The sequence below is a fragment of the Salvia splendens genome, chromosome 19, assembly GCF_004379255.2.
Source record: "Salvia splendens isolate huo1 chromosome 19, SspV2, whole genome shotgun sequence".
Classification (NCBI taxonomy): Eukaryota; Viridiplantae; Streptophyta; class Magnoliopsida; order Lamiales; family Lamiaceae; genus Salvia; species Salvia splendens.
The window spans coordinates 19799561-19823865 of NC_056050.1; the positions used below are offsets into that span (position 1 = coordinate 19799561).

Below are 24305 nucleotides of genomic sequence, written 5' to 3' on the forward strand. Positions count from 1 at the left end.
GGAGTAAAATTTTGTGAAAATTTAAACCAAATCAAACAAAATTATACGGAAAAAATCAAACCCCAAAAAAAATTTGAACTACAAAAGCCACTTTGATCCGAACCGAAAAATCAAATAGAAGAGTCAAAATTTTCCATAAATCTAAACCGAGTTGAACTAAAATCTGAAAAAAGTGAACCAATTTTTAAATTTCAATTTAAATTTTAATTTGGATCAATTATTTGATTTCAGGTATTTTACTCTCCCAAACTCCATTCATTTTTAGAAAACTGTGATGATTCCAAAAGCGGAATCAAAACTACTGGGACCAAAACAACCAATTCCACTTTAATCATATGATTTCCGGATTATCCCATCTTTTCCGAATTCGAACCTCGTAATTTTTTTTTCTTTTTTTCCTTCTCTACGTATATATGAGTTTTATTATCTTATAATTTTTGATGTAAATTTTTTTATCCTTTTCCATACATTTCTAAATTTGCATTATAATAACTTGTTCATGTCACCAGTCCGCCCACTATTTCTTTTATACGTTACCAATTAGTTGTTGTGCAGTCTTTCGTGAAGGGAGAAAGGTGAAGTCATTTCCGTAAAATTCACAGCAATTTATCTTTAGTAATTCTCCATCTTAAAAGCTAAGGTAAAACCAGATCAAAGTCCATAGCCGCGACCTTCGATTTCATGCTTGACGATGCTTGCAGGCAATGCTTCAACAGATCTCAACACAAAGAATCAAAGAATAATATTACGAGGACAATACAAATAATTAAAAATTGAAGCGAACGACGAAAATTACCTCAATACGAATCAACGCACCGAACGGAAACGACACCGTAACGGAATACGCAGCAATGAGAATGGAATGATCTCAATAATCTCAACCAGCAGCAAACACAACACGCATACTACTTGTTCCTTCAATTTTAGATTCAAATTATAGTTTCTTCCCCTCATTGCTTTTTGGTGGCTGGGCAAATTCGTTTCATTCATTTAATTATATCGAGAATGCTCCTTTTTTTAATCCAATACGTCTTCATTTTGAAAATCATATGTACAACCAACACAAACATCAGCTTCCCTGTTTCCGAAAATTGTTCAGGTGTCGCCGCCGCGGATCGGGACTCTTTCGCCAACCGATTGGTGATTCCGAATATAACCAAACCTGCAGATTCGGCTTCGCTGAGTCAGAGGTCGTCGGCGTTGGACATGACCGAGAGATGGCTCCGCCGCGGCCGGAAGTCGGCTCGGCGACGCTGCTGGTGCGACGACGGACGAATCAAAGCCGCTAGAGCTCGCTTCACCAGATCTCCTTCCACGGTGCCGATCCGCACCAGAGAATTAGTCATCGCAGATCTCCTCATGTTCAACCGATTCGGAGAGTATGAGATCGGTTGATTCCCGCCGCTGTTTTTGTGCAAAGCACATCGAAACGAACCTGGATGATTCGTCGGGGAGCATAGGCACGTCCGCTTCGGAATATTCCCGCCGCCGCTCCTCTGCACGAGATTGCGCGGCGCCGCCGCGATCGAGCGGCGCGGAGATATAGATCTGTCGATTTCGAAGCGAACGGACCGCGTAGGAGGCGGAGAGAACAGGCCGTGGAGGTTGACGCGCGTCGGAGAGGCCGCACGGCGCTGGTTGAGGAAACTGGATGCAGGAGATGAGGAATAATAGCTGGTAGACGAAGCGAACGACGACGAGGTGGAGGAATTACGAATAGCGCTGGCGCGGTGGCCGGGTAAAACCGCCCCGGTCGACCTTCTAGAAGACGTAGCCATTGCTGGTGTTGTTCCTTTTCCCTTGTTTCCTCCCTGAAGAAAGGTAATGTTTCTAAGAGAGAGAGAGGAGGAAAGAGGGAATACTTTAGTAGGAGTATTAATTTTCTAAAGTGCCCTGTGGCTCTTCAGTTTGGCAAACCTAGCTGGTGTGAAAGGGGTGATTTATAGTTGGGGAAGGCGATGGCACGACTGGTAAATTCGAAGCAAAGAGAGGGGTAGTGGAGGAAAAGTTTGGTCAGGAGGTGGGGTCCAGCGTTTTGGGGAATCTCATACAACGGCTGCAAACTGCCTTTAAATTTTTTAAACCACTCGAGTCGAAGGTGGAGTAGTTTCGAGCAACGAATTTCTTCAGGCGTTGCGGAATAGCTGCCACGTATTATAATGTGGGGCTGATTACGGCTTGCAAAAAGAAATGCAAAATCTATTACTCCGGTCTACCATTTTAAAAACTGCTCCGTCCGTTCTATAATAGTGGAGTCATTTATTTTTGACACAGATATTAAAAAGACAAATTATGTTAAGTGAGTTAAGTAAAAGAAGAATAAAGTAAGAAAGGAAAAATATAGAATGGTTAAAAAAGAATAAAGTAAGAAAGAGTAAAGTAAGTAAGAAAAAATAAAATAAAAGAGAGTAAAGTAGGTGAGAAAAATGTGTTGTCTTTTATTAAAAAAATAATAAATGACTCAACTCCTTTGAAACCTAAAAAAATAGCAAAATGGCTCCACTGCTATGAAACAGAGAGTATTTTACCATTTTGAATTATCTACTACTCGTACTCCATCATTTAGTGTACTATATTTTTTGCACCTTTGATATACTCATAGTTCACTATAAAACTAATATAAAAAATAGGTTTTTATTCCACTTACATTCTCCCTTATTTTTTTCGCAAATTCAAGCAAATGTCTTAAATTCATGCCGAGTTAAAATGGCTTTTAAATGGAGGTCAGAGGGCTCGTAAAGATGACCCCTTTATTTTTCGCACTTATTTTGAAAAAATGATAATAAATAGTTAAAGTTGAGACAAATTAAAGTAAGAGAGAGAATAATGCAGAATAGTTTATCTTCTACATTATTCTCTCTCTTACTTTATTTCTCATTTACTTTAATTATTTATTATTCCCTTCATTTTTTTAAAAATAACAACTATTTTCATTTTGGGTTGTTCCTTAAAAATAGAAACTTTAGAATCTTTCTATTTTAGGACATAGATCCCACAATCCACTGACTTTACTTTCACTACTTTTTCTCTTCTTCTCTCTTACTTTACTCATTTTTCTTTTCCTCTCTCTTACTTTACCAATTCTTCTCACTTACTTTACCAATTGTGCATTAAAACCCGTAACATTTTAAATGTTTCTAATTTTTTAATACGGATGGAGTATTATTTTTCCAAAACACGTGTGAAAAAAAATAGTCATTTTAATTGGGACCGAAGGAGTAGTATAGAATACTAGTTTTTTTTCCCTTTTATTTGTTCGATGATAGTTGAAGCACTTTATTTGACATAAGAATTAAAGAAAATTGTGATAAATAGATTTTGTGAAAATAGAATTAAATAAAGCGTTAGGCAAAATATTAAATATAGTATAATAAAATAAAATATGAATGAAATGATAAGATTTTGAACGTACTGAATTTACGAGAGATTTTAAGAGGTACTCTCTCTATTCACCATTTGAAGAGCTATTTTAACTCGGCACGAGTTTTAAAAAATTATTTGATTTTGTGAAGAAAAATGTAAAAGGAGAAAGATAGTGAAATGTGAGACCCAATTAAAGTATTAGTTTTATATTGAAATGTGGGGTCCGCCTACTAAAAGTATAATAAAGTAAATAGTTTTATAAATCATGAACAACTTAAAATGACAAAATAGTTCCTTAAATAGTTTTTTAGGCTAGGAATATATACAATACTGTTATTTTAATAAAAAGATGATAGAATTTCATATAAATGAAAATTAACATCGTTTAGCTTATTTATAAATCAAATGTTCGTTTCGTCTATAATATGAAATTAACCACTATATAAATATCATTACAAATGTATTACTATAGTCTACAAGTTATAACTTTTGGCGATACATAATAATTACTTACGTCGCAAAACAACTGCTGTAGGATATTTTTTTCAAAAAATTTAAAATTGGTAGAATTATTGACAGTCTTAAATTAAAACCACAATAACTTTTCTAGAAACGGGAAAATAATACTGATTCATTCAACATTTCCCTCATATTGGGTAGTACCACTAAATAATTTCAAATTGCAATAGTACATTATCAAGTAATTATAAGCTCAACTCTAAAACATAGCCAGAATTTATAATTTTATTATTATTAGACAAAGTCTCCCTTTCATTATATATAACTCCTATAATATTGATAACAATTTATTATGTTGGTTGGGGGAGTTGAGAAGTTTGGACATCCTCCAACCTTTGGGTGGAATATAAGGCCAAATATATACTCCATATGTATTGCAAAATTGTCACCTAATCCACCTATTATTATATAACTAGTTATACAATCTAACTTTCATGAGTAGCAATTTCTCATTAAAATAATTATAGACAATATTGTGATGAGATTGTATTTTCTTGGAGGACATTTGGACCTATCCAAATAGACATGTTCAATACATATTTTGAAATAATCCAGCATGCAACCACCGATTTGCAATTTGTACATGGTTCATTCAATGTTTGATTAGTTTCAGTAAGAGTTCATAGTTAAGAGTAACAAAACTATGATATTCAATTCATTTTTACTTATGCACACAGAAATAAATTATTAATGCAGATTGACTCCAATGTTATCCACAATGTGAGGAGGTTGATGTTATCTAAAATGGGTTGTTTGGATAACACCTAAAAACATCATGTATGGCCTACCATGTTACACTTTTTAATATTACTAATATTTTTATTCTAATATTTGAAATTGTTAGGCGCCTTAGATGTACTTTAGATAAGCTATTTGAATTTTTAATTGTATAACAAATGATATGATTAGTTCACATTAATTTGGATGAAAACTGCAAAAAAATCAAATGCATTGGTATCATGTATGCAGCAATAAGATCCAATGGTGGTTTGCAATATGATCTATATTGAAATGCAAATTACATTCCACATTGGGAAACCATTAAAATTGCAATCAGTATATATGAGCTATTCTAATTATAATAGTAGTATGAAGTTTTCGTGAAGTGTTTTGTGAAGTGTTTAAAAAACAAAAAGTACGAGGATTTTACCTGTAACGGACAATATCATACATTTATGAAGTTTGGGTGTACATTGATGATTCTCATAATGGAACCAGAGCTCTGGTTCAGATTGCGTGGCTCAAGGTTGGATTGATTGCTTTGCACATTTCCCAGTGTTCCTATATGGGCTTGATCGATACTTATGACCTGTGTACCTGTGTGGTCTTGGTCTTGGTTTGATGGGATTTGTTGAGGTGCAAACCACATCACACGTCAAGGATTAAGTAAAATTGTAAACAATATATAAGGGTTACCCCAACTCCGTTAGCACGAAGCATCTTGGTTTGTTAGGAGGTTTGTTGAGGTGCAAACTACATCACACGTTAGGAAATAAGTAAAGTTATAACCAATATATAATGGTTATCTAAACTCCATTAGTATAAGACATTTTTGGAAGTGTCCCAAATATATAAACTGTGATGACTTTGCTTAAAACAAGCAATGTTATACTAATGTGAATTGTGGAATTGGTTTTTGCATTGGCAAACACTAACATAATCTAAATGAGTGCATTCACATCCTTAAGAATTGTAGTTGAGTGAAAATACGAAATAGTATTTTGATATATGGGCGATATTGAGTGGAATTGAAATACTCCTATATTTAACTACATCAATTATTTCAGCTCCGTTTGAGTATTTGATTATAATTTGCTTCCAGTAACTTCCATTAAACCTTTAATGGGTAAAATGTGACTTTTGTTGAGAGAGAGAGGATAAATGAGTAACTAAAGATCTTGGCAAAATAGTGGTAGTTCAATATAAGTTAGTGGTAGTTCAACAATTGCCACTATAGTTGCTGGAATCTTTCTACTTATCCCACATCAAATTCAAGGATGATATAGTATTTGTCCACAAATTAGGGCTTGCCACCTACCGTTAAGACTTATGCACATACATTCATTTTCATTCAAAAAATAATTATACTACTACTATCCTGAAATTGACAAGAGATAAATCAGACTCAAACTCATCTGTTTTCACTTTTTAGTGAAAAATAGGTCAATGTGTATAGGTGGATGTATTTAATTTGAAATTTATCTGTTTCACTTTTTAGTGGGAAATAGGTCAATTTGTGTAAGTGGGTGTATTGTCTCGAAATATAGTGAGGAAAGGTGTTATAAATACAGTGGTGTATAATTACGTGTTACTAGAATAAGGATAAACCGTGATTGAAACACTCGATTTTACAACAAGGATTGCAGTGGCTTTAATAATGAATTTATTCGGATTCGTTTATTTATAGGAATTAGTTTAAATGAAGATGCATATTCAAATTAAACTTAATCAATTAATCATTAATATTTATCTTCAATAGATTTTTTGCTAGATGAATGCATAATCGGATATTTAAATTCAATTGCATAAATGATAAATAATTTATTTAATTTCATTTTTCAATGTATATCATTAATTTTATTGTAAAAGCCAAATAGGAGTACAATAATTTCAGACCATTAACTTTTAGCAAATCATAATTTTAATAAGAAAAATGATTTTTTACTTGAGCATCTCCAATGGCGGACGTCCGGTCGGACATCCGGTCAGACGTCGCGACGGGCGACCGGGACGTCCGCCATTGTGGCGTTTAGGGTCGGATACGGACGTCCCGTGAGGACGTCGGGTGTCCTCGGACGTCGGCGCGACGGGCGGGCGGACGTCCGCCATTGTGGCGTCCAGTCGGACGTCCCGTTTTTAATTTTATTTTTTTTAAACTCTATATATACAACTCGTCGAATTTTATTGCATTCGCACCACTTGTGTTAACAAGTTACTCTCTCTACATCTCTAATTTCAAGTATATCTAGAATGTCTAGTGAAAGTGATAGCGAGAATGAGTTGGAGGTCGCTGTTGAAGGTGCGATAGAGAGGCTGCTACAACAGAGGTTGCAGCGGCGGCAGCAGGCGGCGGTACCTCGGCCGTTCCATCGTCAAACTCAAGTACCCCGTGACCACATCGCTGCACATATTCGGTTGTATGCGGACTACTTCGCTCCGCAACCGCGTTTTGGGGAAGCCTTATTCCGGCGACAATCCTTGAAGCTGTAGCATCCCACGATGATCCTTGAAGCTGTAGCTGACTACCGGTTGTGGATATGACATGCTTATTTTGGAGTCGCCGGGTCCAACAACGACATCAACGTTCTCCAGTCGTCGCCCCTGTTCAACGCTCAGTGCAATGGCGTTGGTCCCGCCATCAGTTTCGTCGCCAACGGCAACCAGCATAATATGGGGTACTATTTGGTGGATGGGATATACCCAAACTGGCCTGTCTTTGTGAAGTCAATCAAGCATCCGCTCGGACAAAAGAAGACATACTTTGCGAGCCGTCAGGAAGCAGCGCGCAAGGATGTGGAGCGGGCATTTGGTGTGCTTCAGAGTCGGTGGGCGGTTGTGAAGGGTCCTGCACGGCAGTGGTATATTCCCAACATCGGCGATATCATGTACGCATGTATCATAATGCACAACATGATTGTCGAAAATGAAGCTGCGGAACTGACTCAGTGGACCAACGAAGATGATACGGGTGCAGATCCAAGTCACGGCGTGGCCACCGCGAATGTGAATATGGGGGTACCTCATGGAGAGGTCGCGCGGCTGCGTGCATTTGCCGACATGCGGCAAACAGATGCCCATGTTTGACTTCAGCAGGATATCATCGAAGAGGTTTGGACTCAGAGGGGTTGACGTGATAATGTATGAAGTTTTTTTTTATTAGTATGCAATTTTTTTTTTCGAATCATGTATGTTTTTTCCGATGAAGTTGTTAATTTTTCGATGAAGTTGTTAATTTTTCCCGTAATTTTTTCGAATAATGTATGAGGTTTGGACTCGGAGGGGTTGACGTCAAATTTTATTTCCGTAAATGTAAATTATTTTATTTGTAAATGTATGATTTTTTTTATTGCGGGATGTCCTAGTGGGAAGGGCGATGGGAAGGGCGGACATAGGATGGGATGTCCTAGTGACGTGGCAGTGGGATGGAAAGTCCTAGTGACGTGGCAGAAGGTGTTTTTGGGATGTCCTAGTGGATGTCCTAGTGGGATGTCCGCCCACTGGAGATGCTCTAACATATTCAGAACCCTCTCTCTGAATCTCTCTGTACAGATTTTTACCCACGAATTATAGTAAATCATACTCCCTCTTTTCTTTTCTCTTTTTTGTGTTATTCTTTCTTTTACTTTACTATCTCATCACTTTAAGTGCTTCATTCGTCCATGAAATATTGTCCAGTTTTACCATTTTTATCCGTACCTGAAAAGTTTTCCATGTTGCTTTTTTTTCTTTCTATTTTTGGTAAATAGTCCCCACTTTTCATTAACTCTTTACACTCACATTCTATTATAAAACTCGTGCCGAGTCAAACTTGGATAATATTTTGTGCACGAAGAAAGTATTAGTTTTGCAAAACAAGTGAAAGAAAAAAAACTGACCCAAGTACCTTGGGATGGAGGAGGAAGTAAATAAATGGGATTCAATCTTACTTCTCTCTCTTAAAAGTAACATTCATTTATTAATGGCATGTGTTCCTTTTTTCTAAGAAAATCAATAATAATATCTCGTATGAAATTCTATCCTCTTTCTTCTTTTTTTTCTTTCGAAAAAGCAATTAGTAATGATTCTTTAGCAAGTGACCCTAGGCATGCACACGAATAGGAAATTGCCGGTTTTGGTTCATGAACCGGTGGTTCACGGTTCATCATTCCTATGAACCGGAACCGGCCCGCCAAGGGTCCCGGCGGTTCCGGTTTCAGTTAAAAAAACCGCCGGTTTACGAGGCGATTCAAAATCGCCGGGTTTTTGCCTGAACCACCGGTTCTGGGCCGGTTCGGCAGTTCGTAAATTTTTTTTTGCATATCTTCTCGTTTTAGTGTTTATTTCAACGAGACTACAAGTCACAAGTCACAACTTATAAGTTACAATTTACACTTAATGTTGGACTTGAGCTTTTGGGTTGAAAGAGAGTGTATTGTATGATTCTCTTTTATAGCTACATGTTCTTGGATGTGTTGCTCTTTCTTTCAATGTGGGATAAACTCCTTATTTATAACTACACGATACATCTCCATCATCTTTGTTTATATTAGTTTATATCTTAACTATCTTCTATTATTATAACTTAACAACAAATATAATTACATAAAGTATTATTCTTTAATTCTTTATCATTATCGATTTGTTTGTGTATAAGTTTATGTGTATATTAACTAATAAATACCATTATAATTTATACACATTAAGAGAATAGTTATTATACAAATTGTATTAATCTAGTGATAACTATAATATGAATAATTATTTATCTATATACAAATCATATTATTCAATAATTGTTTATTCTTATCTATCAAGAATATATTCACAAATAATAATTTTATTTATATAAATTATACTACATCTATTAGAATAACAACTATTATACAAAATCATACTATTAGTCTACTACTAATATATAAACTATATTATACCACTAAACAAATCATTCTTTAGTTATCTATTTTTATCATTATTATACCAGTTATATTAATTGTTATTTTTTCACATTTTAATCAATATATTGAGAAAAATTAACAACATACTTACATTTAAATCCAATTATTTGAACACGTCCACATTCTATAAATATACAAATTATTAGCAACATGCAACATTCAAATTTAATTAAACTATTCTAGTTGATGCTATTATTATCTATAAATTTGTCTTAGAAAAAGAATCATAACAAAAATAAAGATAAAGTTAGTGAATAATAAAATGTAGTAAAAAATAAAGAAAAGTAGAAAACAATAAAAGTTTTGTATCCCACATTGCAAAAAGATGAATGAATGATCTAAACATATAGTTATAAAAGAAAATACTTCAACATATTTTGTCCCACATTGAAAGTGAAACAAAAAATATTCAAGGATGTCTCTATAAAAGAGAAACAACCAAGAATGGTTTCTTAGAATTCTTAAAAGTGAGCACATTTAAATCCAATTATTATTATTATTTGAACACATCCACATTCTATAAATATAGAAATTATGAGCAACATGCAACCTTCAAATTTAATTGAACTATTCTATTTGATTCTATTATTATCTATAAATTTGTCTTAGAAAATGAATCATAACAAAAATAAAGATAAAGTTACTAATAAAATGTAGTAAAAAATAAAGCAAAGTAGAAAACAAATGAAAGTTTTGTATCCCACATTGGAAAAAGATGAATGAATGATCTAAACATGTACTTATAAGAGAAAATAATTCAACATATTTTGTCTCACATCGAAAGTGAAACAAAAAATATTCAAGGGTGTGTCTATAAAATAGAAACAACCAAGAATGGTTTCTTAGAATCATAGGCCCAACAAATAAATATGGGCTATTATGAAATTATTGTATTTATTTATTTGTGAAAATTGATTTATATATATAAAAATTGATTTTATAAATAATAATTTTTTAAAAAATTTTATTGAACCGGCGGTTCAAACCGGTGAACCGCCGGTTACGGTTCGTGATATTTCCGAACCTGAACCGGCCCGCTTGAACCGCCGGTCATTCAAACCGCCGCCACCGGTTCCGATTTCGGTTCATGAACCGGCGGTTCCGAACCGCTGGTTAACCAGTGGTCCGATTCGGTTTGTGCATGCCTAAGTGACCCTCCTCTCTCTCTTTTCTTTTATAAGAAAATCAATAATAATATCTCGTATTAATGATATTCGATTCTCATCCTTCTTTTTCATTAAAAGGAAATTAATAATGATATCTCATACGAATGACATTTGATCCTCCCTCGCAAGTTTTTTTAAAAAGAAAATCAATAATAACTTCCATTTAGAGCATTAGCAGTGGTGCGGATGTCCCGGTGGACATCCCCACAGACATCCCAAAAACACCTCCTGTCACGTCATACGGACATCCCACTGCGGATGCCACGTCATACGGATATTCCACTGCACAGTGGCGGACATCCCCAAGGACATCCCGACGGACTTCCTACAATAAAAAAAAATTAATGCAATAATCGGGACGTCCGCCCGGACGTCCCTGGGAGTCAACGCAATGGCGGACGTCCGCATGGAAGTCGCGACGGATATCCGTGTAACTCCGGTGTCCGTAGCGGATGTCCGTATCCGTGCCTCCCTTGCACAATGGCAGACGTCCCGCGCGGACTTCCGGCACGCCGGTCAGAATTCCGCCGGGACGGGCACCATTGTTGATGCTCTTAGAGTGTCCACTATAGGGAAGTCCTGGCAGTCGCCGAGGAGGCGGCGGCGCTGCGGCTCCCTATAGTGGTGAACATGGGCAGCTGCGGCAAGGGGTGAGGACGAGGGCGCGCCGAGCACTCGGTGGGGACGGGGCTGTGGGAAAAGGAGAGGGGGGGCTCTGACCGCGACACCCTAATGCACGGCGCCGCGAGCCGCGGCACCTCGAAAACATTTTTTTAGGCCGCCGACAGTGGGAGCCGCGGCGTGTCCAATATTGTGGATACTCTTATAACGCGACAATGTTTAAAAATCGGGTTGACGGTTCGGTTGCAAATCAGTTGTAAATCAGTGTAATTTGTGTTTTAAAATAGTATAGTAGTAATTGATAGTTAGACTCGCGGCGCCCCGGAAATGTTTTTTTAGGCCGCCGGCAGTGGGAGCCGCGGCGTGTCCACTATTGTGGACACTCTTATAATGCGATAATGTTTTAAAAATCGGGTTGACGATTCGGTTGCAAACCAGTGTAATTTGTGTTCTAAAATTGTAGTAATTGATAGTTAGACTCTTTTGAATTGGTAAAACTAGTCAATTTGGAAGGCCGATTGGAATGAATTTTTAGTTCATAATTTTTTTATATAAAAAAGTACTACCCCATTGGAATTAAAGCCTCTACTTATAGTGTACATGTAGAACACCTTAACCACTCTACAACCTTCATTTTGTAATATAACATGAACTTTAATTATTACTCCACTTCGTATCATATGTTTTAAATTATTATTTTTTTTAATATTTATAATTCTTAAAATTGAATTACATATAATCATTAACTATATGTTTTAATATAATTTGTACATATTTTATCAGAGTAATGATATGGGGCAAGTGCCCATTAAGTGTATAACTAGAGAACAACTCTCAGCCACAAGATTAAGAAATCAAGGGCGGGTATTTAGCTATGTGATTTTCGAAATTGAAGCAGAATTAGTTCACTATGTGAATGATTCGGTTCACTATAAGAATGCGGGGGCATAATAGACTTTTCAATGGATTAAATGAAATAGGGTTCAATTTGCTTCCCCATTTCAGATTTCGTTCTCGCTCTAATTCTCTCCAAAAGTGATGTGATTTCCTCTTCAATTCTATTTGTTGAATATGTTTCTGCATAAACTAATGAAAAAAGGGAGAGTGAATAATTGGTTCACTCTGTAGAAACTAATGAAACAAAGGACAATACTGAAGGTATGTTGTAATTTTCACTTCAAGTGTTTCTCGATTTGGTTCATTCTACATGAATGAATTGGTGTTGTTGTACGAGTGAACTATATTGATTTTGCAATGAGAATGTAATATGGTTTTGTACATGAGAAGTATATTGTGTTTACAGTAAACCAATAATGTCTTTATAGTGAAGTATTTTGCGGTTATAGTGAACTAGTGTATTGGCACGTGAGTGTACAATTTTTACATTTGAGTAATGTATATTGTGCATATAGTGAAGTATATTGTGTTTATAGTGAAAGGGTACATTGTCATGTGAGTACACTGTTATGAAATTTTAGTGGTGTATATTGCGCATATAGTGATGTATATTCTGCTTATAATGAAGTATATTATTCTTACAGTGAAGTGTATTATGCTTACAGTGAAGTATATGATGCTTACAGTGAAGTATATGATGCTTAGTGAAATATATTGTGTTTATAGTGAACTAGTATATTGGCACATGAGTGTGGAGTTTATACATTTGAGTAATGTATATTGTGCGTATAGTGAAGTATACTGTGTTTATAGTGAACTAGTACATTGTCATGTGAGTACACTGTTATGAAATTTAAGTCATGTATATTGAGCATATAGTGAAGTATATTCTGCTTATAGTGAAGTATATTCTTCTTACAGTGAAGTATATTACCTTTACATCGAATCATATAATGCTTATAGTGAATCATATTATGCTTACAGTGAAGTATATTGTGTTTATAGTGAACTAGTTTATTCGCATGTGAGTGTAATATTTTTGCATTTGAGTGATGTATATTGTGCTTATAGTGAAGTATATTATGCTTATAGTGAACTAGTATATTAACATGTGAGTGTACTGTTTTGCCATTTGAGTGAAGTATATTATGCTTACAATGAATGAAGTATATTGTGTTTATAGTAAAGTATATATTGTTTACAGTGAATTGTTTTGGCTGTATATTTAATTTTCTATTAATTCTTTTTTTAATTTGTATAAATATTAGGACAATTTGTTAATCTTTCGAAAGCCGCTAAAGAAAGACGAAGATGATACCACACTGATATAGTTCTTAACATGTTTCATTTAGTCCACTATAAACCATATTCGGTTCATTTAAATTCAATAGTCAATTCATAACTAACATTGATATTCTGTTTAAAATTTTTATCTCTTTAGTTCATAGCTATGTAGTTTCAGTTGATTTTTACTAGTAGCTATTTTGTTATAAATGAAATACTTGTTATTTATCTTACATAAAATATAGTTCACGAATGAACTAATATAAAACAGTGAACTAATTCGCACTTACAATGAGCTAAAATATGTACGATGTGAACTAATTCGCATTTATAGTGAACCCAAAAATAAGTTTGCAATGAAATAAGTATATAGAACTAAAAAAAATAAGTTTTCAACGAAACAAAACTCATTTACAGTGAACTAAAACATTTAGAAAGTGAACGAAACACACGTAGGCTCATGCTTACTTCACTATATGGTATATAAACTTCACTACACGACATGTTTACTTTACTATATGGTAAATAAAATTCACTATATGACATGTTTACTTCACTGTATTGTATGCTTCACAATATGATTCCTATAAGCATTATGTACATCACTATAAGCATAGTATAATTACCTGTAAATGTAATATACTTCACTATAAACAAATACTAGTTCACTATATGCACAATATATATCACTATATTCTCAATATACTTCACAGAATTTTAAAAAAGTAGTACACTATAAGGCATGCAGAATATACTCCATTGTAAAAATATACTAGTTAACTATATTCACAATATACATCACTATATGCTCAATATACATCACTGAAAGCATATACTAGTTCACTATAGGCACAATTTACATCACTGTAAGCATATACTATTTCACTATATATCACAATATTCACTTCACTATAAGAAATATTCACTTCACTATAAGAAATGTTTACTTCACTATAAGAAATATTCACTTCAAATGGTCTCAGTTTAAGCCATATACTTATGCACCATTGCACTTCACTATAAGTCTTATTTATCACTGTAAGAAATATTCACTTCATAATGTCTTAGTATATGAGCTAACTGTTATACTTCACTATAAGAAATATTCACTTCATACGAAGATGAATCAGATTCGAATTAGGCTTCATCTAGAATTGGTATCGAGTCCATTTGATTGATTGAAGACATGTGGCCTGTGTGAAATAGAAAATTTGTAGACCGTGAAATTGACAGTTGATGATGGAGAAATCAGTTCTTGCGATGAAGAATCAACAATTGATGATGGAGATTGTTGAGCATGAGCGCGAGCAATGTAGATTGTATAATTGGCTAGGGAGATCACAACAAATCAACGTGAGTGATGGAGATAGGAAAAATCTCAGCATTAGAGATAAAAATCTATAGAATCTGCGTGAGAATAACGAATTTGCAGATTGTGAAATCGATAATTGACGATGGAGTAAATCAGTTCTTGCGATGAAGATTCTTCAATTGGCGATGGAGATTGCTGAGCATGAGTATGTGCAATGGAGATTACAACAAATCAGTCCGGGAGTAGGAGGCGACGAGGCACAGGTGTAGAGATATTGCCGGTGCCCGCGAGAAGAGGTGAGCCGTACTCCGCGAGGGGAGACGGAGGAGGAGGCCACAGATAAGGAGGCAGCCGTGAGAGGCAGGCAGGCCGGAGGAGGGTGTCTCCAGAGAGGAGGTGCAAGTGTGCTCCGCCACCTCCTTCTTGAGAGAAGGAGAGTGTGTGTGTTTGTGTGTGTAAGTGTGAATGGTGTGTGTGTGAAAATATGAGGACAAAGTTGATTTCCTAAAATACCCCTATGCAATTTTTATTAACTAAAAATATTTACTTATTTTAGACATTGGATTAAGATAACATGTTAACATGAGGCTGAGATTTGTTCTCTAGTTATACATTTAAAATTAGTTAAACATTGATCATCTCCCTATATTATCTATATCATATTTATATTATATCATTCACTAAATTTGCGGAGGGGAACTTGGATTAAAGGATGGTGCCCAAACTTTCCTTACGCGCCAGGTTTTTTTATGGATAATTTGGAAAATATTAGGTTGGATGGGGTGCACGGAACACATATAAGGTATGTCTGTGTGCTTGCGGTGGCACGTAAACCTTAGTTCTGGGTCGGTGTTTGTTTTTGGTACCTAGAGCCCAAACGATGATAGAGAGGTATGGAGGGGTTGACAGCGGAAGCGTGCATCACATAAATCACATAATAATCAGATCTATTTAGCATATCATTTAAACAAATTCTATTCGCGTAATTATCACATGTATCATGCTCATAACTTGAATTAAACATGCTTTAAGTATAACTGAAACCTAAAACATTCTTTTCTATGGAGTATGAATAATACCTTGTTGATTCGCCAAAGAATCGACGATGGCTAGCGACTTCTCCACGTGAGGCGTCGAGTACTAGACCACGGATCATCTGGCTGGTTCCCGAACTGTATTCCGATATCAGTGTGGGATGATCTCACCGAGATACTATGACTTGAATAAATAGGACAAAAAACTTGATCTCACGGAGGAGAGCTGAGGGAGAAAAAATCGTCCCCTACTGTATGCGGGAGTGGACGAAAATTTTAGTAAAAATTAAAGTGTATTTTTCTGTCTCATTTATTCTCATATTTATATTAAGTTCCTTTTGGGCCCAGACATGGATCTATGGAAGGTTTTGGATATGAGCTTCTCCAATTAGCTTTTTACTAATTAAATTGAACCCATAATTTAATATATGCTTTAATTGAAACATTACGAGCAGCCACTACAGAAGTAATATTGAATTCACCATCCAAATCCGAAATTACAAGTAATCTGAGTTTCCGTTTTAACTTTTATTTCCCGCGCTTAAGATATAAATGTCCATTAATTAATTAATGTCTGCTATGGACTTAATTAATTAACTTCTTATTAATTCCACGAGTGGACTTATCATGAAACACTTATTTATTATTCATAGAGTAATCAAACTCCAACTAGCTAGGTTCCAAATAATAAAACCTTGTTTCGCGCTCCTCTTGAGGACATTATCAAACGAGACTCACCTCGCACACGTTTCAACATAATAGCAATCCTAGCACCGCTAGATATTAATCATCACTGCCCAATATATCAGTATCATTGGGCGATTATTATAACAAAAATGAGGCTACAAGTTGATTTTGTAGTGGGGTGATACGTATTAAGAGTGGATTTTGAGGTGGGTGATATTGCAATTGATTTAATTTTATAATAAATAAGAGAAAAGAAGATAAATAAATAAAATTTAATTAATATAATAAATTGAATTATGTAGTTCCGTTAATTAAAAATCCAATTAAAAAATCTTTTTAATCAAAATATATTATCATAAGGATCTAATAAAATAAAAAAATATAAAAAATCTAATAAAAGTAAATTAATTAGAATAAGAACTTAATAAACTAAAATTTAAAATGATCTAACAAACAAAATTAATTAGTAACAAAAAAATGTTATAACTCCAACACCCCAACAACTTGATACTCCCTCCGTCCCATGTTACTTGCACTTATTTCCTTTCTGGGCGTCACAAGTTATTTGCACTCTTTCCATTTTTAGTAAAAATTATCACCTACAGCCGTAATATTTGACTTTGTCTATCATTCATTCCTTAATTTCCGTACCGAAAAGGAAACGTTCAAGTAGCGCGGGACGGAGGGAGTTCTAAGAGTATGATATCAAAGACAGTTAGAGCGTCCACTATAACGTGGACGCGGCTATAGCCGCGAGCGGGGCGAAAGCGGGGCGGAAGCGGGGCGGCTTATAGTGGGAAGGGTGTCCGCCGCGGGGGTGGACGCGGCGGGTGATGGGAGGGGCGGCGGACGCGGAATCGCCGGGTGCGGGGCGAGGACGCGGCTGAGGGTGGCTGGAGAGAGAAGGAGTGGGGCTATAGCCGCGGCTGACGCGGCGGCGCGGCGGTTCGATTCGGGGGGCGGCGGTGGGAGGGGGCTGTCCGCCCCCTATAGTGGACACCCTTAGACCACCTCCATCCGTGACAATGGATGGAGGGTCACCCATATAGGACAAAAAACTAATAAATAAAAATAATTCTAAATTAACCCAACCCAACCCAACCCAACCTCCCTTCCCATTGTCAAGTAGCCGGCCCTTCTAAAAAGTGGAGGTCATGTACACATGGCACAACCCTATTGGTTAATATTGAAAAACTTTTATTTTTATTTATTGATTTATTTTATTACTAGTTGTATCATATTTGGTTATTGTATAAATTTGTACTTATATTTTTATTGCAATAAGAAATATATTTATCCATATATAGATTTACATTTTTAATCTTGAACATTTTACACTAAATTAATTTTTAATTTTTTTATTACTTTTAGTTCTGAATTTGTTTAATATATTATTATTATTATTTAATTTGTTTAATATATTATTATTTAATTTATATAATTATTATTATTTTGTCTTTATATATCATATCAAAACTCATGTGAATTATTCTTCCAAACATTCATGTGAGCCCCTCTTTTGAAAAATTCACGTGAACTAGTTCATTTTATTATGATTAATTATTATTTTTTATTATTTCTTTATTATTTGCTACTTTTTTATTGTGCTTCATTTTTTCTATATATATCCCACTAAGCTTTTTTTTCACTCTTCATTTGTATTTTGGTTTGTTTATTTCTATTATCGCCTTTTATTTTTTAATGTGTGTAATTTATTATTATATTGTGCTTTAATTATTTGAATATCTAATATTTTCTGTTTAAATTGAATCATATATTTTTTTATTATAATTTTTAGACATTATTTAATATATCTAAAGTAACTATAAATTAAAATATTAATATAAAATATATGAAAAAGAAAATATTTAATTGGGTTGGGTTGGGGTCACTGATGGAAGTAAAAAAGTTGATGGGGGTTGAATTGGGAGAGAGTTGTGTATGTGAAGGATAGAGAAATGTATATTTTATTAAAAAGTTGATTGGGGTTGGGTTGGGTTGGGTTGGGTGAGTGTCACGACTCACGGATGGAGATAGTCTTAGGGAGAGCGTGAGGGTGGGGATAGGCCGTAGGGTCACCGACAGATGATGACTCTTTGCCGTCTCTTGCTCTGGGAAGTTGGCATGTGGCTCTGTGGGGGACACACACACCACTGCCTCTTTCCTCCAAAATTAAATAAAATCCTTATAGTACTCTATTTTTTAATTATATGTTTTTTTAGGTTGGGGTTTTTCCTCTCATCTATCTATATAGAGCCATTTTCCTGTCTGTCTTTCCCAAATCAAGAGAACTAATCAAGCAGCCCTCTTTTTTGTAGTTGTGTTTCCTCACCATCATCAACAACCCATCGTTCTCTCTCTTGTTAGGATGCCAAGACCAGGCCCAAGACCCTTTGAGTGTGTGAGAAGAGCTTGGCACAGTGATAGGCACAACCCCATTAGGGGTTCTCTCATTCAAGAGATTTTCAGGTACTTTCTCCCTCTCTCTGTGTGTGTTTTGGAGGTGTTGTTAAGATTATAGTATTTTGTTTGGTGTTTTGTTAGGATTGTGAATGAGGTCCATTGTTCAGCTACTAGGAAGAACAGAGAATGGGAAGAGAAACTCCCCATTGTTGTGTTCAAAGCTGAAGAAATCATGTATTCTAAAGCAAACTCTGAGGTAGGTTTGTGGTTTATGCTTCTCAATTTCATCTAAGATTGCTTTTTTATTATGCCCTCACTTCATATTTTGACCTCACCCCTCTTTTTAGGCTGAGTATTCTGATCTTGAAACACTTTGGGAAAGAGTAAATGATGCCATTGACATCATAATCAGAAGAGACGAGACCTCTGAAACTGGGGATTTCTTGCACCCTTGTATTGAAGGTATGTGCTATCCTAACACTCTCTATATGTTGATTTTGTACATGTAGATTTTAGGTTTAGCTTGTGTCTCTTGAAAAAATTTCCTAGAAAATCAAGAAATCATGCTAAAAATGTGATCTTTTTTTTTGTCGTCTATGCTATGACCAGCTGCATTGCATTTGGGTTGCTTTCCTAGGAAACCATCAAGAAGCCAACGCAACGATTCGCCTAGATGTTACCTTAGGCCAGAAAATGTAGAGGGTGCTTTTTTTACTGACTCCAATTTTAGCTATGAAATTTATGGAAATCTTGCTAAGATTAGCCCCCTTGTCCTCCATTGCCCACGGTACGCGGCATTTGACACCAGGAATCCGTCACCTTCGTGCATAAAGGCTCACGATCGTAGAAATCCAAGCCATGTCAAGAAATTTGTCATGCTACCTAACAATTTGGTTCCAAGTGATAACCATCATGCATCAGGAGAAGCTTCAAATTCGTCGAACCTATGGCATGTGTTTCCTTTGCACTACGGTGATCATCTTGAACCATCGAGAGCTTCATTTCCGATTCCCCAACTTATGGATAGTGATGAAATTGCTCCCCAACCAAGCTCACCCACCTTAAAGCTTGATACTTTGAGCACTCATTGTCCATCCAGCCGTGAACTTGCTTCAGAAAAGGAGCAGCAGGCTGACTGTGACTTAACATTGCGGCTAGGTTCTCTCGTAGTTCCTTGTGCTGGTATTGAGAATAGTTGGTCCCTACAGCTGGAAAATGGTGATAGGGGCACTGTAGATCAGATCAAATCCGGTAGCCATCGCAACGATTGAGTGAACCAAAACCTGTCAGTTGGGCATGTTTTGATGAGAATTATATGCTGCCATTAGAGATAACTATGAGTATGCGCAAAGTAGATACAACGGGAATTGGCAGTTACAAACAGCTCTGCTCGTTGCAGGAAAGAAAGCAGGCTCAAAGCGGATGACGATCTCCGATGCTTTTGTCATTAGAAAACTGCTTTTTTCAGGTATGTTCTAGGCTATTAGTTTATGCATCGTATCGTGAATTACTTGTTCATAGTTGTATGTAAAGAGGGATAAACTCAGATAAAGTTATAAGGCTCATCGAGCAGACATAGGCTAGCTCGAAGATTTGCCTAAAAACTCAACTATACTTCTTCGATTTATCTTGAACAGGCATGTTTAAAAGCCAGCTACAAGAAGAGGCTAATGACATTCCATTTGTTTTATTAAGAGCTGTGTTTGGTCGAAATTAGATTGAGTTTACGTTCTGCATTATGCTTTATTAGGTTTGGAAGGTGATAAAGTGGCTTTTGAAAGAATGGATGAGTGATTGCGATTCATGCTTTTGCCTTTTGTTTCGATCATGCTTATAAAAGTGGCTATATTGTGGGCCTGAGGCCCACAAGATTTACTTGAACAATCATTGCTCTTGTTCATCTTTTTACTCGGGGACAGAGTGAGGGTAGATCTTAATCCTTCAACCCAATAGATCCACTTTGTTCTCAGAAGGACTGAACGACCCCCTTTTCGAGACTGGTTAATATTTTTGTCATCTATAAAGCAAAAGGGATAATGTATCTCTAATATACACCACTAAAGAAAAGGGCAGTGGAGAGCCATATAAATACAATTATTTGCTCTCCTTTTAAAGTTTTTCACTTTGTCTAGAGCTTTTGCAGCACTGCTTGTGAGTTTGTGGGTCCATAGCATCTTTTCTCTTTGCTACCGTTTCTATCAATGTCGATTGAACAAATTATCTTCAAACTTTAAGACAGGAACCCTTTATTGCTTTCTTGATTTTTACAGTCAATAGGTGGAAGGAGACGATGGCGATGTGGTTAGGGAAGAAAGGGGAGATGACGTTGAGGAGTATGAGGTTGGAGAGATCAAGCAGCTATAGTTGAACTCTATCTGCAGCCGTCGATGGAGCCAAAAGTAAGAGACGGCACTTTCTTCTGCGACCTCCTTCAATGGTAGGCCGCAAGAAATCTCTTGATGAATTCTCTGCAGCATTCTTTGCCACTGCGTTCTTGTTTGTTTGCCCCTCGTAGAGTCGCTCATTCAACGAGTCAAACGTCTAGGCCCCAAAGAATGCGAGGAAGGAGAATATCGGCCCGGAGGATGGTCCCAAGGTTAAAGTGCTTGTTCGGGAAGTTTTTGACATAGTTGGTGTCCTGCCACTCCGACAAGCGTGCGTTATGAGGTCGTCCAGGTCCTCCCGGCTCGACATGGCATCTGCATTGGAGTGGAGTCAGTAGGATATCATGGCCACCAGCACTGTGCAGTCACTCTTGTTGCTTTGTTGATAGCGTTCGATCAACGAGGCAAAGAAAAACGGAGCTTTAAGCTTTGCTCGGCCATCTCTGGTTATCAACTGCTTGTCTTCCCGTGGACAAGCTGTCTTGTTTTGGTAAATTCATCTTTGTGTAAGAAGATACTCTTAAGAGGGGCATCGAGAAACACACACTTAAATTAGTTTTTGAAGCAGAATAGCGTACCTCTCGCTTTTGGTATCAACCTGTTAGCTGTGTCTAGCCGCCAATTCGTCGTACAAAGTTTAACTCTTTGGCATGATAAGGTAGGAGCTTAGAGTATCTGCAATGGCGGATTTCCCGGCGGACGTCATATTGGAAAAATGCAACGATTTTATTTTAAAAAAAGCATACATATTTAAAATTAAAAAAGTACATAGTTCAAAAAAAAGATCATCCTAAATCAAAAAACGATTCAAACAAAGTACATGTTAGGCCTTCATTTTCGATGATAATACACGTGTTAGAGTTTTTAAAAAAATTGTATGTATAGAGTTTGCAACGAGCCGTATATATAGAGTTTGCAACGAGCCTTATATACAGAATTTTTTTTATAAAAAAATAAAATAAAAAATCGGGACGTCCGTCGTGGCACCGCAATGGCAGACGTCACGACCGACGTCGCCGGAAAGCCGCAGATCTGCGGTGTCCGCAGCGGACTTCCGCATCCGTCCCTCCCACGCCTAATGGCAGACGTCTCGCGCGGACATCCGACACGCCTGCCATCCGGCACGTCCCTCCCACGCGGGATGGCAGGCGTGCCGGATGTCCGCGCGGGACGTCTGCTATTAGGCGTGGGAGGGACGGATGCGGAAGTCCGCTGCGGACACCGCAGATCTGCGGCTTTCCGGCGACGTCCGTCGTGACGTCTGCCATTGCGGTGCCATGACGGACGTCCCGATTTTTTTATTTTATTTTATTATAAAAAAAATTCTATATATACGGCTCGTTGCAAACTCTATATATACGGCTCGTTGCAAACTCTATACATACGATTTTTTAAAAAACTCTAACGCGTGTATTATCGTCGAAAATGAAGGCCTAACATGTACTTTGTTTGAATCGTTTTTGGTTTAGGATGATCTTTTTTTTGAACTATGTACTTTTTTAAATTTAAATATGTATGCCTTTTTTAAATAAAATCGTTTCATTTTTTCTGTATTCGTGTCGAAATTTTAATTCCGTAAATTGCATATTTGTGAATTTGTGAATTTTTATTATTGTGGATGTCCTTGGGGATGTCCGCTATTGTGCAGTGGGAGGTCCTTATGACGTGACAGAATGTGTTTTTGAGAAGTCCACCGGGACATCCGCACCATTGCGGTTGCGGATGCTCTTAACTTTTCTTACTTTATTCGCCCTGTCGACATGAAATTAATTCTTATGTGAATCACGTAAATTACTTTTACCACTTTTGACAGTGGACTCTACATTCCACTAACTCATGCTCACTTATATTTTATAAAATTAATAATATAAAATTAAGATCGTCCACGTGCTATTAATTTTTTCAATTCACTTTTTATTAAATTTTTAAAACACGTGTCGGCTCAAATAATGACAAATTATTATATTAGAGAATGATGGAGTATTAGTTTTTACTTTGTGATTTAAGCCTAACTCATGCTCACTTATATTTTATAAAATTAATAATATAAAATTAAGATAATCCACATGCTACTAATTTTTTCAATTAACTTTTTATTAAATTTTTAAAACATGTGTAGGCTCAAATAATGACAAATTATTATATTAGAGAATGATGGAGTATTAATTTTTACTTTGTGATTTAAGCCTATCGTTTAAAACACGTGTCGGCTCAAATAATGACAAATTATTATAATAGAGAATGATGGAGTATTAGTTTTTACTTTGTGATTTAAGCCCATTGTTTATCCTTGTTTAACTTTATGAACTCTCTGCTTATTTCTTAAATATTGGTGAATTAAAGAAATTAAATCTGTTTGAATTAATTCGTGGTGCTACCATATCACAGTTGTGTTAACGGATGCCCACAATGGGAATATGAGTTTTGAGTATATAATTGTACCTTCAGATTGGATGAACTTATTTACACTTCACGCATTAAGAATTCCATAATGTTCTGCAGTATACTTCTTTGTTATTGAATAGTGTTCTGATGAGTTTTTTCTTCCCCTTTCAAAATTAATGAGTGCAAATAATATTCTTTCAAATTTTGAAATATACTCCTTATGTTCCCATAATTGGCACCGATTTACTTTTTCGTTCGTCCCTAAACCCTTAATTACTTTTTTACTACTCTTGGTAATAGACCACACATTCCATAACTCATTTCACTCATATTTTATTATAAAATTAATATATAAAAAATGGACACACGTTCCACTAACTTTATATGAAAGAGTGAACTGCACCAAATGACCCTAACTTTTGCACTTCTTGCACCAGTGACGCCTAACGAAAAAAATAGCATCAGAGGGGCCTAACAAAATATACAATCACAAACGAGGTATTTTTAGCCATTTTTCGGACGAAAATGGCCAAATGGGTTGAAGGACATTTTTGTCTGATCATTTTGAAACCTGCAAACCTACTCTGCATACTTGC

The 24305-nt window shown here is 36.0% G+C and overlaps 2 protein-coding genes across 4 annotated transcripts; one reads left to right on the plus strand and one right to left on the minus strand.

Annotated features, from left to right (window-relative positions):
• Positions 1 to 399: 399 nt before the first annotated feature.
• Positions 400 to 1924, minus strand: LOC121780183. Its single transcript, XM_042177700.1, has 2 exons — positions 797 to 1924; positions 400 to 718 (listed from the first exon to the last, which is right to left on the minus strand). The coding sequence occupies exon 1, from the start codon at positions 1776 to 1778 to the stop codon at positions 1185 to 1187; it is 594 nt and encodes a 197-aa protein (XP_042033634.1). The 5' UTR covers positions 1779 to 1924; the 3' UTR covers positions 400 to 718; positions 797 to 1184.
• Positions 1925 to 18771: 16847 nt separating this feature from the next.
• On the plus strand, positions 18772 to 21921 carry LOC121778723. 3 transcript variants are annotated; one of them, XM_042176128.1, is made up of 6 exons: positions 18772 to 19006; positions 19082 to 19196; positions 19288 to 19402; positions 19550 to 20408; positions 21211 to 21377; positions 21486 to 21921. In XM_042176128.1, the coding sequence occupies exons 1-4, from the start codon at positions 18906 to 18908 to the stop codon at positions 20209 to 20211; spliced, it is 993 nt and encodes a 330-aa protein (XP_042032062.1). In that variant the 5' UTR covers positions 18772 to 18905; the 3' UTR covers positions 20212 to 20408; positions 21211 to 21377; positions 21486 to 21921. The 3 variants fall into 3 exon arrangements, with proteins under 3 accessions (XP_042032062.1, XP_042032061.1, XP_042032063.1); XM_042176127.1 differs by having other exon boundaries at positions 21211 to 21921; XM_042176129.1 differs by having other exon boundaries at positions 18891 to 19006; positions 19108 to 19196; positions 21211 to 21921.
• Positions 21922 to 24305: the final 2384 nt, after the last annotated feature.